Source organism: Thalassophryne amazonica, chromosome 6, assembly GCF_902500255.1.
Source record: "Thalassophryne amazonica chromosome 6, fThaAma1.1, whole genome shotgun sequence".
NCBI classification, from domain to species: Eukaryota; Metazoa; Chordata; class Actinopteri; order Batrachoidiformes; family Batrachoididae; genus Thalassophryne; species Thalassophryne amazonica.
Genome location: NC_047108.1, coordinates 113,571,934 through 113,588,875, shown reverse-complemented (window position 1 = coordinate 113,588,875; position 16,942 = coordinate 113,571,934). Strand labels below are relative to the sequence as shown.

At 40.1% G+C, this 16,942-nt stretch overlaps 1 protein-coding gene across 1 annotated transcript in view; it reads left to right on the top strand.

Moving 5' to 3' along the window:
- The first annotated feature begins 9,392 nt into the window (after positions 1-9,392).
- The window catches only part of espn (espin), a 142,370-nt gene continuing 134,820 nt past the window's right edge, over positions 9,393-16,942 (top strand). The window contains 2 exon segments of the mRNA XM_034173173.1: positions 9,393-9,821; positions 13,184-13,377. Of these exon segments, the coding sequence (XP_034029064.1) occupies positions 9,522-9,821; positions 13,184-13,377 (494 nt within the window). The 5' untranslated portion in view covers positions 9,393-9,521.

Below are 16,942 nucleotides of genomic sequence, written 5' to 3'. Positions count from 1 at the left end.
GTGCTTGAGTGTTGAGCAGTGATGCCGGTAACGCGTTACTTCTAATCTGACCACTTTTTTTAGTAACGAGTAATCTAACGCGTTAATCTTTCCAAATCAGTAATCAGATTAAAGTTACTTCTCCATGTCACTGTGCGTTACTATTATTTTTTATTGTGGGTCGATAGCATAATTAAACTTGGTCCGTGGGCAGGAGGTCGCCCTTACCAAAAAGTAGTACATACAAGTATGTTTCAAGTATATTTCCAGTTTACTTTTTATATACTTATCATACTATTTTTGGTAAGGGCGGGGTTCGACTGAACTGTCCACTTTAAGCGAGCTGTGAGCTTTTCATCCGCGTTTTTTTTGCAGCTGCTCGACTCGTCGTCTCCTCTTAAAGCGCGGTGATCAGCACACCTGCACTGAGCTTTACAAAGACATTTTTATACTGTTTTTCCTCCTTTATTTAGAATTCTGAGCTGAGCCGCTCTGTATCTGGTCGTTAAAAACAGCTGATCCTCCGCGACGCGTCAACAACTAACACTATTTTCCACTCAAATGCACCTAAACTCTCTTTCTGAGGACCACATGATGTGAAAACGCAATGAAACTTTCTTACCTGTAAATCTGGTCATGTTTTCTGCATAAATAAATGTTATCCATTCTTTGTGCTCAAACACCAAAGCAGGGGCGAATCCAGATGGAATGGGGGCGTGGGGCAAGGATGTGCCCCCCTCACAACACCCCTAGATTAAAGGTCCAGTTTTGAAGCTACAACTACTAATATTGCTTATAATAATAATAATTTCGACAAGAAAAATGTTTATAGAGAATTTAAATGTTAGAAAAATGTTAGAATTTAATAGTTACATTTATAAACAATGTAGGTTCGAAATTGCAAGTTTTACTGTTACAGTGCTGTCAACAGTTAAATATGAGGTCAAGAAAGAGGTCTTTATTTTACTTTTTATAAAACAAGTATTTATTTTCATTGAAGTCAAGAAAGGGTGACTATAAAGTGAGTTTTGGCAAAACAGGTATCATTGTCATGTTGAGGTGGCAGAGGGTTGTTTTCGGCAGCTGGGAAAAGTAACTAAAAAAGTAACTAGTAATCTAACTTAGTTACTTTTACAATTGAGTAATCAGTAAAGTAACTAAGTTACTTTTTCAAGGAGTAATCAGTAATTGGATTACTTTTCAAAGTAACTGTGGCAACACTGGTGTTGAGGACCCCAGAAGCTGTAGAAGACCAACAGAATACTTGTGTTTCACCTGACTGCAACAGATAGATGCTAAAACTTTTGAGAAGTGAGGATGGACTAGTTGTCTGGCCTGGTGGTTGCCATCCAGGATCCTAGGTGTTTCTTTATAAGCAAAGCAGCAACACATGGAACCAGCACAAAGTTGTTGATCATGATGTTGTTGATCATGATGATGATGATGATGATAATGAGGATGATGATGATGAGGAGGAGGAGGATGATGAGGATAATGATGTTGAGGATGTTTATGCTGATGATGAGGATGAGGATGTTGATGATAATGATGATGCTATGCATCACAAAGCATAAAATGTACTGAAAATGAAGCACATAAAAAGAATAAAAAAAAACCTTTTGACCAGAAACAGCTTTGTGTGATATGCAGCCCAATAAGCTGCTGTTTATCCCTGTAAAATGTAAGACTTCACATTGTGTTTGTGTGTGTGGGTGATGAGATTTCACTGTGATCTGCAAAAGACGAATTCTTTATTCCACAGCAGAGCAAATTTGGGGTTTTTGTTGAGTTTTTTTTAGCACATTTTCCAAATATATAAGAAACCTATGCAGAGAAAATTGGCCAGTAAAACGCTTAAAAAGAATAAGAAAAAAATAAATAAAGAAAGAAAAAAGAAAAGTGCAGCAGCTCTCTGGTTTGACTGCAGCGCAACAGAGCGCAAAGGAGGCGTGGCCTGCTGTACTTTGTGTCCGCCCGCAGTGAGAACCCCAACCCGGTGGTTTGGCCGCAAACCTCTAAATGTCAAACAACTCGTTGGTACAACAGCATCAACAGCCACGTGCACGCGCTCCTGTGTGAGTCACGATGGCACGTCCTGGTAAGTTTATTTTATTTTTATTTTATTTTAATGATGGTAGGCTTATTATTATTTTTTTTTCTTAATGTTTAATGTCAAACAGCTCATCGGTGCCACCGGATCAGCAGCCACGTGCACGCGCTCCTGTGTGAGCCACGATGGCGCGTTCTGGTGAGTTTATTTTATTTTTATTTTATTTTAATGTTGGTAGGTTTATTTTATTTTATTGTTTAATGTCAAACAGCTCATCGGTGCCACCGGATCAGCAGCCACGTGCACGCGCTCCTGTGTGAGCCACGATGGCACGTCCTGGTAGGTTTAATTTATTTTTATTTTATTTCAGTGTTTAAACTGTTGAGACTTGTTGAGAAATGTACTTCATCTTTATGGGCGAGGTATCAATTAACAGTATCTAAAGTGTGTTTCTGTGCACGTGCAGCTGCGACTCACTCGTGGTGTAGAGAAAAAAAGAAGAGATTTTTGAAATAATGTTCATAAACCAGGAGGCCCAAAAAATAAATAAATAAATAAAACAAAAACAAGTTATTGTGTATGAATAAACAACATATTGGTTGGTAAATTAAATTTTTTTTGTTTGCTTCATATTTTTGCAGAGTTTTGTAAATGACGAATGCAGATTTACTTCATTGCAACACGTGACGTCATGTTTGGATTCGAAAAGAAGAATTTGTTTTGGACATTTGTTCCGTTTGTCAAATTCACCTCTTATATCACAATTTACAGACCACTGAGCTTTCTTTTACCACCAGTCTTTCAAAGCTGCAAGAAAGTCACAAAAAGCATTTAGCTCAGTTAGAATGTTAAAAGTGTCCGCAATAGGTGCACCCCAGGGCTCATCATAGGGCTCACAAAGATTGTTTTATTAGGAAAATATTGTATTTTCATCCTGGTATAAAGTCTTATAGAACTGGCATCACTTTAAGGGTCACTGTCTGTATTTTACTACCCAGATAACCAACAAATAAATAAAATTAAGAAATCAATCAAAGATATATTTTTAAAATATCAAATATGGTACAAATACCTTTGCATTCAGCTATGAACTTGACATTTGTTATAAGTGCTTCAATTTCAAATTATTTTACTTATTGAGCACCAAATCACAACAAAGCTGCCTCAAGGTGCTTCACACCAGTAAGGTCTAACCTTGCTTGTAAAGATAAACAAAACATTATTATTATTATTATTATTATTATTATTATTATTACATTTTGGATGTGAAACTGGATGAGAATCAGCAGATCTTGCATCATTAAGTAAAAAAAGGCAACATGTTGTGTGCATTGTTTGGATTAAATTTATTTAAAACTGCAGCAGACATACAGTAATTCACTTTTCACTACAGCTTTGCAGCAACCAAGAAGCAATTTACACATTCATAAAGAATGTGACCTAGATAGCTGATTTACCTGCACATGGTTGTGAAGAAAACATGTTAGACTTGAGAAATACTTTAAGGTTTCTCCTTAAAGTTACACAACTCAATCAAAACTTTACTGCAACAGGAAGGAAGGAAGGAAGGAAGGAAGGAGTGATAAAGATTGCAAAATAAAATTGTCATTTAAATAAAGGCATTTTATCTTGGTGTGTGTTGTCTTCTTTCAGCTGCAAAACAGCAAATAAAGTTTATTTGGTGTGGTCTCTCTTTATTTAAAAATACTTTGTGCATCTAATTATCAATGATGAAAATGTGTGATTTTTTTTTTTTTTATTAACTTGTGCAAACTGCAGCCTTTCAGTGTGTGTGGAGTTTTTTTTTATTTTTAACGAAATCATACTAAATTATGTTTATGGCTTGTGAGGGGTTGTAGTATGAAATATGAGCGGGTTTGGGAGTTTGAATGTTCCCGCGGAGCAGCAGATGTCTCCACGCAGCAGACGGAGCCCACGCGCCCTCTTCACTCATTTGAATAACTGTCGCACGTCTGACGCGTGCGCCAAATATCCCGGTTTTCCCAGGGTTGTAAAGGAAAAAACCGTTGGCAGCCCCGGTCCTATTCAGGAGGGATTTAGCGTCTGAAGGTCGTTTAACAAAAGAACTCCTCAGAATGATCATTAAATCCGTTAGGTGCAGCTGCACCAAATGGTTTGGGTTTTTTTCTTTTTAGGTCAATAAAATAAAACACGCGCCCCACCCACTAAAATAAAACAAAATACACGGTTATCATTACCCAATTTAAAAGTGGTATTCAAGTGTTTATCACAACAGTGTAATTTTTTTTTCCACGCAGGCTTTTATTGGCTCGTGATATATCAGAAATAGGGTTAAATTAACAAAACTCGTGATATTTAAATATCAACACACTAAAATTAATACATTTTTAAAATGACTATTTGATAGGTTTTAGCCACAAACTCATTCAGATATATTTAAAAGTTTGTCTTAATAAAGAATAATCAATATTCTATGTGTTTGTGAAGTGATAACAACAAACAGAAATATTATTTTTACAGCACTGTTCACAATCACTAAATGTCAACATATTTAAAATATTATTAATATTATTACATTTTAGTGGGAGTTCTTTGTGAGTCACTTTATCAATAGTTCTGACCCAGCTAGCATGGGACATACGGTGTGTCCGGAAAGTATTCACAGCGCTTCACTTTGTTCACATTTTATGTTACAGCCTTATTCAAAAATTGAATAAATTAAGTTTTCCCTTAGAATTCTGCTTACAACACCCCATAATGACAACATAAAAATATTTGTTTTTTAATGTTTGCAAATTTATTAAAAATAAAAAACTAACAATTCGGACGTACGTAAGTATTCACAGCCTTTGCTCAATGCTTTGTTGATGCACCTTTGGCAGCAATTACAGCCTCAAGTCTTCTTGAATATGATGTCACAAGCTTGGTGCACCTATATTTAGGCAGTTTGACCCATTCCTCTTTGCAGCACCTCTCAAGCTCCATCAGGTTGGATGGGGAGTGTCGGTGCACAGACATTTTCAGATCTCTCCAGAGCTGTTCAATCGGATTCAGGTCTAGACTCTGGCTGGGCCACTCAAGAACATTCACAGAGTTGTCCTGAAGCCACTCCTTTGACATCTTGGCTGTGTGCTTAGAGTCATTGTCCTGCTGAAAGATGAACCGTCGCCCCAGTCTGAGGTCAAGAGTGCTCTGGAGCAGGTTTTCATCCAGGATGTCTCTGTATTGCTGCATTCATCTTTCCCTCAATCCTGACTAGTCTCCCAGTTCCTGTTGCTGAAAAACATCCCAACAGTATGACGCTGCCACCACCATGCTTCACTGTAGGGATGGTGCCCGGTTTCCTCCAAACATGACGCCTGGCATTCACACCAAAGAGCTCAATCTTTGTCTCATCAGACCAGAGAATTTTGTTTCTCATGATCTGAGAGTCCTTCAGGTGCCTTTTGGCAAACTCCAGGTGGGCTGCCATGTGCTTTTTACTAAGGAGTGGCTTCCGTCTGGCAACTCTACACTGGCCTGATTGGTGGATTGCTGCAGAGATGGTTGTCCTTCTGGAAGGTTCTCTCTCCAAAGAAGAATGTTGGAGCTCTGACAGTGTGACTATCAGGTTCTTGGTCACTTCCCTGTCTAAAGCCCTTCTCTTACTTATGTACATGTGATTTCTTAGCTTTTATTTTTAATAAATTTGCAAAATTAAAAAAAAACAAAACTTTTTCTGCATTGTCATTATGGGGTATTGCGTGTAGAATTTTGAGGGAAAAAATGGATTTCATCCATTTTGGAATAAGGCTGTAAAATAAAATGTGGAAAAAGTGAAGTGCTGTGAATACTTTGTTTTTAGTTAAAAGATTCATATAATATTTTTAATTCACGAGTTCATCTTAAGGGAAGCTGATGGCAGGTGTGTTATTTAGAGCGTGTCCTCGATCACGTGCCTTCACAGTGATAAATGCTTTTAACAGACGTGTCATTGTAGTTTTCCTCGTGGGATTTGTACCCGCGCTGGTGCGGATTCACACCCCCTCCTCCCCAAAAGTGGCGCGTGCTGTCTCTTGGAGCAGTGCGACAGATGGGGCGGCTGAGAGGCACGCGCCGAGCACGAGCCTCCCCGCAAGCCCCTTCCCTCCCCTCCCCCCACGCCACGCCCACCTGCTTCATTCAGCGTGTCAAGATTCATCAAACCAAACTGACAATGCAGAAGAACAAAAGCGGTAAACGGTACTTATAAAGGGTATTTTTTAAGTGACGAAGTGCCTCCTAAATATATCCACGTCAGAGCAAAGAAAATGTCGATTACACATGTAAAAAAATAAAATAAAATAAATAAAGTAATGATAATAATTGTCATAAGGTAAATATTTTCAGTGTGGAATCGTCAAACTTATCTGACAAATGTAAACTGGCTCATAATCTGTTAAAAACGTGAGATCTTGTCAAACATTTTATTGGGTGTTTTATGCGTGACGTGGATATCAGTGACGGTATGGTGATTTAGTCCTGATGACACACCTGAGCTCCTCTGCAGGTGGAGTCTGAGTTTAAAAAATGTGAAGCTCTTCTGCCATCATTTGGTCACCAAATGCATTGCAAATCATCTTTATAAACGCTGCAAAAAAAATAAAAAAAATTAAAAAATCACAATGTCGTCAATGCACTGACGGAGCCTATGACAATAAATAATAATAGGGAAAATTATGATTAATAAATAATAAATACTTTTTTATAGCATATTTTGGAAGAATTTAAACTGAAAGTGCTTTATATTTTTGCATTAATAAAGAAAAACAAAAGTGTCTGAGGTACAAAATAGGTTGCAACTAGTTAAAAACTGCTGCGAAATAGTCACAAGGCAAATATTAAAATTCTGTTATTAGCTAATATTGTATTTTAGAAGTTGAGGCAGGTTTGTTTACCTCAGTGAGATTTGTAAACAAAATAATCAAAGGTCTACATTTTAGTTATGATCAGATGGCTAAAGCACAAAACTTGTTATGATTATTATTATTAAAGTTCAGTTGGATTCAGGTCTGGACTTTAAAGTTTACATTAAAGTTCATTTTAAATTGCTCTCTGTGGTTACAAAAATAAAGGACTATCTTTAAATTGCTTTTAACAACTACAGTCTTCTTCAGCAGTTAATATTAAAATGTACGTGCTTTGAAGTTCATTCATTCATTCATCTACTACCGCTTAGTCCAATTAAGGGTAGCGGGGGGGGGGGGGGGGGGGGGGGGGGGGGGGGGGGGGGGGCTGGAGCCTATCCCAGCAGTCATAGGGCGTGAGGCGGGGTACACCCAGGACAGGACGCCAGTCTGTCGCAGGGCCACAAACAGACAAACACAGACACACCCACCTAAGGACAATTTTAAAGATTCCAATCCACCTAACCCGAATGTCTTTGGATGTGGGAGGAAACCGGAGCACCCGGACGAAACCCACGCAAACACGGGGAGAACATGCATTAATACACAGCCACGGAAATCGAACCCATGACCTTTTCAATGTGAGGCAACAGTGCTAACCATTAAGCCATTGTGCTGCCGCGCTTTGAAGTTACAGTGTAATAACTGAACAAGAAAGAACCAATGAAAAGATGCATTGTAATTATTCTCATTGTTATGATCTGTATTTTATTTTTTACATCTTGTAAACTCAACAGTGACATGAAATAGTATTTTAATTGCAAGTCTGAAAGTGATTAATAAATGTTAATAACGTGTTAAGAAATTGATTAATATCAGAGGTGCAATTCACTGCGTGGGGGGGGTCAGGCGGTCTCAAGGAACAACCTGGTCGGGCTGCTGGAACATTTTAAATCTATGCCCTTTTCCAGCAATCTAAAGCAACCTGGGAAGCTTAAATACTGCCTTGCTAGTCATATTATTTTTTAGCAAACAATTTTTAATTTTAAACACTGGAAATATTCTAAGGACAGTGACTTCAGTCAAAATACAGTGCATCTGGAAAGTATTCACAGTGCTTCACTTTTTTCACATTTTGTTATGTTACAGCCTTATTCCAAAATGGATGAAATTCACTTTTTTTTCTCAGAATTCTACACACAATACTCCATGATGACAACGTGATTTTTTTTTTTTTTTTTACATCTTTTGCAAATTTATTAAATATAAAAAACTAAGAAATCACATGTACAGTGCAGCATGGTGAATTAGTGGTGAGCACTGTTGCCCCAGCAAGAAGGTCATGTTACTGATTCCCACCTGTGACCTTTCCGTGTGTAGTTTCCCATGGTTCATGCTCTTTCCGTGTTTGAGTAGGTTCCCTCTGGGTCCTGTCCAGGGTGAACCCTGCCTCACACACTATGACTGTTAGGGTCAAGCCTCCCATGATCCTTAATTGGAGAAAATGGTTGAAGATGAGTAAGTGATCACACGTAAGTATTCACAGCCTTTGCCATGAAGCTCAAAATTGAGCTCAGGTGCCTCCTGTTTTCACTGATCATCCTTGAGATGTTTCTACAGCTTAACTGGAGTCCACCTGGGGTAAATTCAGTTAATTGGACATGATTTGGAAAGACACACACCTGTCTACATATACGGTCCCAGTTGGCAGTCAGAGCACAAACCAAGCATGAAGTCAAATAAATTGTCTGTAGACCTCTGAGACAGGATTGTCTTGAGGCACAAATCTGGGGAAGGGTACAGAAACATTTCTGCTGCTTTGAAGGTCCCAATGAACAACCCCTTTAACCCCACCTCTAGATCCCCCACAAATCTGTAAAAGGTAGGTGACGCCAGTTTTGCACAATATGACCTATACCCATCATCAAAGCCTTTCTTTCAGGAAACGCTAGTTCGGCCCCTGTACAGGGACTCGAAAAGTCGAAAAGTACATTTCGACTTCCACACAAACCACCAGATGGAGCTCTGATGCCTTAAGTAAAATTCAAAAAAGCTACGCGAAAATAACGACGGCGTGTTGAAAGATTCCATCAGGGTTTCCGCATTTCGTGCCATTTTCTTCTTTAACGTCTCAGTCGTGGTGTGACTGCACGGCTCACGGCTGCACTCACAGTTTTCACGCGCGGACTGGCCCTTTAACTTCTGAGCCAATTTCCAGAAAGCAACAACCTGCGCTGGTCCTCCCCCTGATGGATTATTTAACATCTGATCAGTCCCACGGCGCCATCTGCTACGAGCGCACAAACACTGCGGAATATTTCTGACACCAACATTCTGATGTCAAACACACAAACTGTCTAAACGCGCGTGTGCGCAACAGATGATCGCCGTTCTCCGCGCGCCACAGACGAAAAGGAGGAGTCTCATCGTGTTTGGGAATATTAGGAGAAGGTTAGGTGTGAAAAACATTGAGTTTTGCGCGTGTCAGTATGCATGAAAAACTAAAACGCGTAAATGCACGTGATTGTGAGCTGCTTTATGGAGTGAGGAGCCACTTTACGCGCGTGACGATGAAGCCCTCCTCCTCCTCATCGCGGTGAACCGACCGGGGACCGACCCAGACGAGTGTCCGAGCTGCAGCAGTCATGGTGCTTGAAGCGGACAAGACGCTGCTCGCCGCGAGGCAGGGGGACGTGCACACTCTCAAAGCGCAATTAGCGGCACAAGCGCTATCCGGCGACGTGAGGGACCCGCTGGGCGCTTCTCCGGTGCACCACGCCGCCCGGGCCGGAAAGCTGACCTGTCTGCGTTTCCTGGTGGACGAGGCTGGACTACCGGGGAACTGCGTGGCCAAGAACGGGGCCAGTCCGGCTCATGACGCCGCAGCCACCGGGAACCTGGCGTGTCTGCAGTGGCTGCTGACACAGGGAGGTTGTCGGCCAGAGGTCAGTGACCCCTCCAGCTGCAGGAGACACTAATTTAATTTTCGCTGACTTAATAAGTGTGAACTTTGTAGTTCCACCGGACAGAACACTCTGATATGTGACCAGGTTTGGCCTTTGAATCGTCCCTTCGGCTGCTCCCTTCTTTTCACAAGGGGTCACCACAACAGGTCCAAGGTGGATGTGTGCATGTTGATTTGGCACAAGTTTTCCGTCGGATGCCTTTCTCCACATTACATCGGGAATGTGGCAAGGTTTGAACTGGGAACCTTCCGTACTGAAACCAAGTGCACTAACCACTTGGCCACTTACCCGACAAAATATTTAATTAAATTTCTAATTTATTTAACGAATTATTTGATAATACTAATTATATACTTTTATTTTTTTCATATTATTTTAATAAATACTTTAATAATCATAAATAATACTGGCCAAGTGGACCTTGTGTTTGGTTTCAGTGCTGAAGCTTCATGGTTCAAACCCTACCCCTGCCACATTTCTACATGTGATATGGAGTTGCATCAGGAAGGGCATCCGGGGTAAACCTTGTGCCAAATCAGCATGCAGATCAACCTGGGATCTGCTGTGGCGAAAACAAGGGAGCAGATGAAGGGACTTATCTTTTAACTAAATAATATTTAAGAATGACCATGAGTGACAACTCTACAACATCTATGTCAAACTGTTGGCCTATGGGCAGGTGAAGACATTTAACATAGAAATTTATTGATCACCTTCTGTGTCATTAAATACAACTAAAGTGATTAAATAGTTTCTAAATCCTTACACACACACTATTCACGATGCTGCATGCATAACTGGTGTGTGCCTGGGTTTTGAAATGATTTAATCACATATACTATTGATACCATTTTCTAGGGGCAAGAAAAATGTGATGCTATAAAGCTCTTCTTAATCAAGTCTTCAAGATAACCCTCCAAATTTTAAAGAAATACAGTGAGGAAAATAAGTATTTGAACACCCTGCGGTTTTGCAAGTTCTCCCACTTAAAAATCATGGATGGGTCTGAAATTTCCATCTTAGGTGCATGTCCACCGTGAGAGACATAATCTAAAAAAAAAAAAAAAATCCATTTCCATCTTAGGTGCATGTCCACTGTGAGAGACATAATCTAAAAAAAAAAATCATACATTGTGATTTCTGGATTTTTTTTTTTTTTAGATTATGTCTCTCACGGTGGACATGCACCTAAGATGGAAATTTCAGACCCCTCCATGATTTTTAAGCAGGAGAACTTGCAAAACCGCAGGGTGTTAAAATAGTTGTAGTTTTTCACCAGGTTTGTACACACTGCAGCAGGGATTTTGGTCCACTCCTCCACACAGATCTTCTCCAAATCTTTCTGGTTTGGAGTTTCAGCTCCCTCCAAAGATTTTCTATTGAGTTCAGGTCTGGAGACTGGCCAGGCCACTCCAGGACCTTGAAATGCTTCTTACGGAGCCCCTCCTTAGTTGCCCTGGCTGTGTGTTTGGGGTCATTGTAATGCTGGAAGACCCAGCCATGACCCATCTTCAATGCTCTTACTGAAGGAAGGAGGTTGTTTGCCAAAATCTCACAGTACATGACCCCATCCATCCTCCCTTTAATATGGTGCAGTCCTCCTGTCCCCTTTGCAGAAGAGCACCCCCAGAGTATGATGTTTCCACCCCCATGCTTCACGGTTGGGATGGTTTTCTTGGGGTTGTTCTCCTCTAAACATGGTAAGTGGAGTTGATTCCGAAAAGCTCTATTCTGGTCTCATCTGACCACATGACCTTCTCCCATGCCTCCTGTGGATCATCCAGATGGTCACTGGCGAACTTCAAACGGGCCTGGACATGTGCTGGCTTGAGCAGGGGGACCTTGCTGCCCTGTAGGATTTTAAACCATGACAGCATCATGTGTTACTAATGTAATCTTTGTGACTGTGGTCCCAGCTCTCTTCAGGTCATTGACCAGGTCCTCCTGTGTAGTTCTGAGCTTTCTCAGAATCATCCTTACCCCACAAAGTGAGATCTTGCATGGAATCCCAGACCGAGGGAGATTGACAGTCATCTTGTGTTTCTTCCACTTTCTAATAAATAATCATAACAGTTGTTGTCTTCTACCAAGCTGCTTGCCTGTTGTCCTGTTGTCCATCCCAGCCTTGTGCAGGTCTACAGTTTTGTCCCTGGTGTCCTTAGACAGCTCTTTGGTCTTGGCTATGGTGGACAGGTTGGAGTGTGATTGATTGAGTGTGTGAACAGGTGTCTTTTTATACAGGTAACAAGTTCAAACAGGTGCAGTTAATACAGGTAAAGAGTGCAGAATAAGAGGGCTTCTTAACAAAAAATTAACAGGTCTGTGTGAGCCAGAATTCTTGCTGATTGGTAGGTGTTCAAATACTTTTTTGCAGCAGTAACATACAAATAAATTATTTAAAAAAATCATACTGTGTGATTTCCAGATTTTTTTTTTTTTTTATGTCTCTCATAGTGGACATGCACCTAAGATGAAAATTTCTATGATTTGTAAGTGGGAGAACTTGCAAAACTGCAGGGTATTCAAGTACTTATTTTTGTCACTGTACATGCACCATGGGCTCGATAGGGGTCAGGTGCACAAGTGCGCATCTGACCCAGTCCTTTTTGATATGTGTTATAACATCAAAAAACATTAAATTCTCTCTTAATTATTGGAAAACACATTTTCCAAGATCACACCATAATATGAAATCACATTTGGCGACCCTTGTAAGGTCACTGCAGGTGCAGTTGTCCCAAAATATTGTGCAACCAGTATTATGTGCACAGGCAGGTCATGCATCAGCTCTCTAGTAATGAACTTGATGTATTTTGTAGCCATCCTACTTTGGAGCAGAAACACTGACTGTGACCCTTCAGTCATTTGAATGTGTGTCAGCCACTTTAGTTTTACATTGAAAATGTAAAAAAAAAAAAAAAGACCAACCAGCTGGTGAGATGTTTGTTGTCTGCTGTGACGTGTTGTCATAGTGATGTATGCAAAAGTGGATTTGCAAATGTAATAGCTGCGTAATCCAGGAAGCACAAAAATGCACATGGAAAAGCTGCATTGTTTGGGTCAAAAAATAAAATAAAACTGTAATTCTGCAGCTATAGATCTAATTAAAACGTATTTGAAGACAATCAGTGTTGCAACAATTAACCAAGTTTCAGCCAAACTGTGCAGGTTTGGTTTTGATTTATTACAAAAACAGCCGAATAAACTCCTTTATAGAAGAAGAATGACATTCAGAGTGCAGACGTCTGCCGAGTCCATTCTTCACAGCATGTACTTCCAGCTGTTTGTTGCAGTACAGTGACTGAAGCGTGAGCTTGATTGTTTTCTTCTCTGTCTTCCAGGACAGAGACAGTTCCGGCGCCACCATACTCCACCTTGCTTCCCGCTTCAGCCACCCTGAGATCACGGATTGGCTGCTGAAGAGCGGCGAATGTGACCCCAGAGCCTCCACTGATACTGGCGCTCTACCAGTTCACTATGCTGCTGCCAAGGGCGACCTGCCCTCCCTCCGACTGTTACTGGGCCACAGCCCAAAGTAAGAGCAGCCTGCTAGTTTACTTTTTGCAACGCTGTGTGAGGTTTGTGTCTTATCTGTGTGGGTATTTGATTGTCCAATATTGATTTAAATTTGCTTGAGCTGCTGCCCCCGCGACCCGATCCTGGATGAAGCGGAAGAAAATGGATGGATAGATGGATTGATGATTTTAATTTGGTGCTTTGTGGAGATTGATGCTGAGGTTTCGAAGGGAGAATTAAATGTCAACCTAACAAAAAAAACAAAAAAACAGGCTAAAATCTTATTGGTCTCATTGCATTACTTGCCATCAGTATTTGCTTTTCCAGTCTTCTTGATTAAACATGTTCCACTTACTTAAATAGTTTCTTTAAATTCTAAGTTTCAGAACTGCAAAAAAAAAAAAAAAAACAACAAAAAACCAAGGGTTTGATTTTTCAGCAGCAGTTAAGAGGAAAGTAATTTTTTGGTGTTAGGTACAGTGACAAAATAATCCCTGTTAGTCTCAGAAGTTCTTCAGTGAGAAAATTAGATGTACTCCAACTTTATGGATACACGCACACAGACTCAAAGGCCCTTAACAGAAGACATGCATGCACCAGGAGCTGATTCATACTTCTTTTGTTGGTGTTTGTTTAAATTAGACCATTGTATTACTTCATGACAAAATTGAGAACAATGCCACATCAGTGTTGGTGGGGTTGGTTAAAGGTGGGGGTGTCTTGGATCTGGATCTACACCAGAACAGGTTCAGTATTGTCCTTGTCCTACAATCTCCAGCATGTTTTATGAAAATCTCCATAAATGTTTTAGTAATCTTGGTAATAAACAAAGAAACACTGAGAACATTCCATAAGTTTTTAGTCTGAGGTTAGAATGGTGACAGGAAATCCTCAAGTACCTCTGATCTGTGAAACTTTTATTTTTGTCGGGCCTTTAGTTTTCTCTGTAAGTGAAACTGGGTTGTGCATCTCCATTGTTGAGATTCAGATTTCAGATCCTAGGCGTGTTAGAAGTCTGACATGGTTAAATGATCTATCAGATTTCATGGTCAACAAACTGACTCTTTTAGGAACATGTGAAGACTACAAAAGGACTTATGAGCGCTACAGAAACACTACAGCCAGACTGACAGGGGCCTGACACGACCTGCTACTAACAGTGTACTTGTGTTGTGAACACATACTTTGAGTACAAATCCAATTCAGAAAAAAACCCCTCTGCGGATTAACTTTTGTGAAACACTGCATAAAAGCATTGAGGCTTTTCAGGTTTCAAATCCCGCAAAACCTTGGAGAGGTCGCTGCGCTGCGAGATCTCAGTAACCTTGAGAACTGCATTGATACGCTCTGATCACGCTTCACTTTAACCGCTGCACATGGACAACACAATTAACATCACAACATAAAACTATTTTTATATTGTGCCTAAAACTCTTTTGAATATATTCTCTGGGTTTTTAGATGTGGTTATTGCGTTTGTTTTATGTAAACATGGAAGAATCACAGGCTGTCTCTCCGTTATTTTCAATGGGAGTTGCTGTGAGCTACTACCGCTTCCTGATCATGTTGTTCTGGGGGAAAATGAAGTTTGCTCTTTAATGTCTTGATTATTGTTCTTTACAACACTGTTTGTCCTCTTTGTTCCAGACTAATATATATAATATGTCTGAAATTCGGTTTGCGCTTATTAAATTCCACAGAGATTAAATGTAGCAGACACAGATTTCTTGCTATAATTGTTTTAGCAAGTTTTCAGGGTATCATGCAGCAAGCAGTCTCTTATTAATGTGATGAAAAGCATAAAAAATGACATTTTTGTAGTATAATATTCATTTACAATTGTCATCGTGTGGATTCTCTATGTTGTATTGACTGCAGTGACTCTCTGGCATGCAAGGGATTATGGGATATGTGAAAACCCCGAATGAACCTTTTGTGTAACTTATACACTTATATAACACACCCAGAACTACATGAAGCAGAGAACACATGCTGCCTCCACCACGACTGAGCAATTCTTGCATTTAGTGGAACTGTTTTAATTTGAGAAAGAAGAAATTTGCTTCAGATTCCACATGCAACATAATGCAAAACCCTTTTTGTTTTGTACATAGTAAAAACTTTCTGCAGAGAAATGTCAGTTATAAATGGTGAGCTTATCAACGCTTGCCCAGGGTGTCGTAGGTTAGTACAGATGATAGTATGCTTGTTTTAAGTACAACTTCCAATCATTAAATGTTCACCACCGCATTGTGTTCCACATCTTATCAGCACCATGGACAGCTCACATTAAGAAGCTCTGCCAGCATGGACCTGTCACAGTTCACTGATCGCAGATGAAACCCTACCAGAAAAAGAAAGATGCAGTTCCTTGAATGACCACTTGAGGCTGACTCCAAAACAGAGCACTTTCCCATAGGAGTCCATGTTAAACTGTCCAACTCCAGAGCAGAAATAAAAATCTTTCCAGCTTGGAACAAGAAATAGTTTTGGCAGATAGTTTTCCCCTCACTGATTTTTTTTTTCCTCTAATTTCTTACTTTAAGATGTATAAACTATAAAGTTCTGTAAACTTAAGGGTGTAGTCACTTTGACATTGGCTCAGCTGAGCGTCTCCACCTCTCGTAGCCCCCGACCATAACTCGATGTGGCTGCTTGCTGTTGTGTTGCTATGTCTGTTTTGTTTCAAGTATTTTATGATAAACACCTGGAAAAATCTGGCATGTTGTGCACTGAAATGAACTAATGGATCATCTAAGAGGAAACACTCATATTTAATGTTGCATGCTAAACCAGCCACCTTCAGGATGCAAACTCATGATCTTCTGGATGGGAGGCATGCGCTCTAACCATCAGGCTAAAACCCATGAGTTCTAGCGTCTGTCACAAGAGTGTCTGTTGGCGTTGTGGAGTGAGGTTTTCTGACTACGTCTGCACAGTACTCTGGCTCATTTCCTGCACACATGCAAAGTGTCATTCGGTGGAGGGAACCTTCTTACACATGGGTGAATTTTTCTAGTCCATAGAGCACATCAGTTGCAAGCACTAAGCCAAAGAGTGTAGACATGTACTGTGTCTCTGTCAATTTTAACATGATGGAACGATGTAAGACCACACACAAGCCGAAATGGCCAAGTGATTGACGGAATACACACTTTGGTAATGGATTTGGCTGCATTTATTTCCATGGGATACCTCATATATAGTGGTCTGAGAGTTGGTATACAACCCCAATTCCATTGAAGATGGGACGTTGTGTAAAATGTAAATAAAACAGAATACAATGATTTGCAAAGCCTCTTCAACCTATATTTAATTGAATACACCACAAAGATATTTAATGTTCGAACTGATAAACTTTGTTTTTGTGCAAATATTTGCTCAGTTTGAAATACAAAGTCTGTTAGAAAAGTATCCGACCTTTTTATTTTTTTCAAAAACCATATGGATTTGAATCACGTGTGATTGCATCAGCCAAGCTTGAACCTTTGTGCACATGCATGAGTTTTTTCACGCCTGTCGGTTGCGTCATTCGCCTGTGAGCAGGCTTTGTGTGAGCACTGGTCCACCCCTCTCGTCGTTTT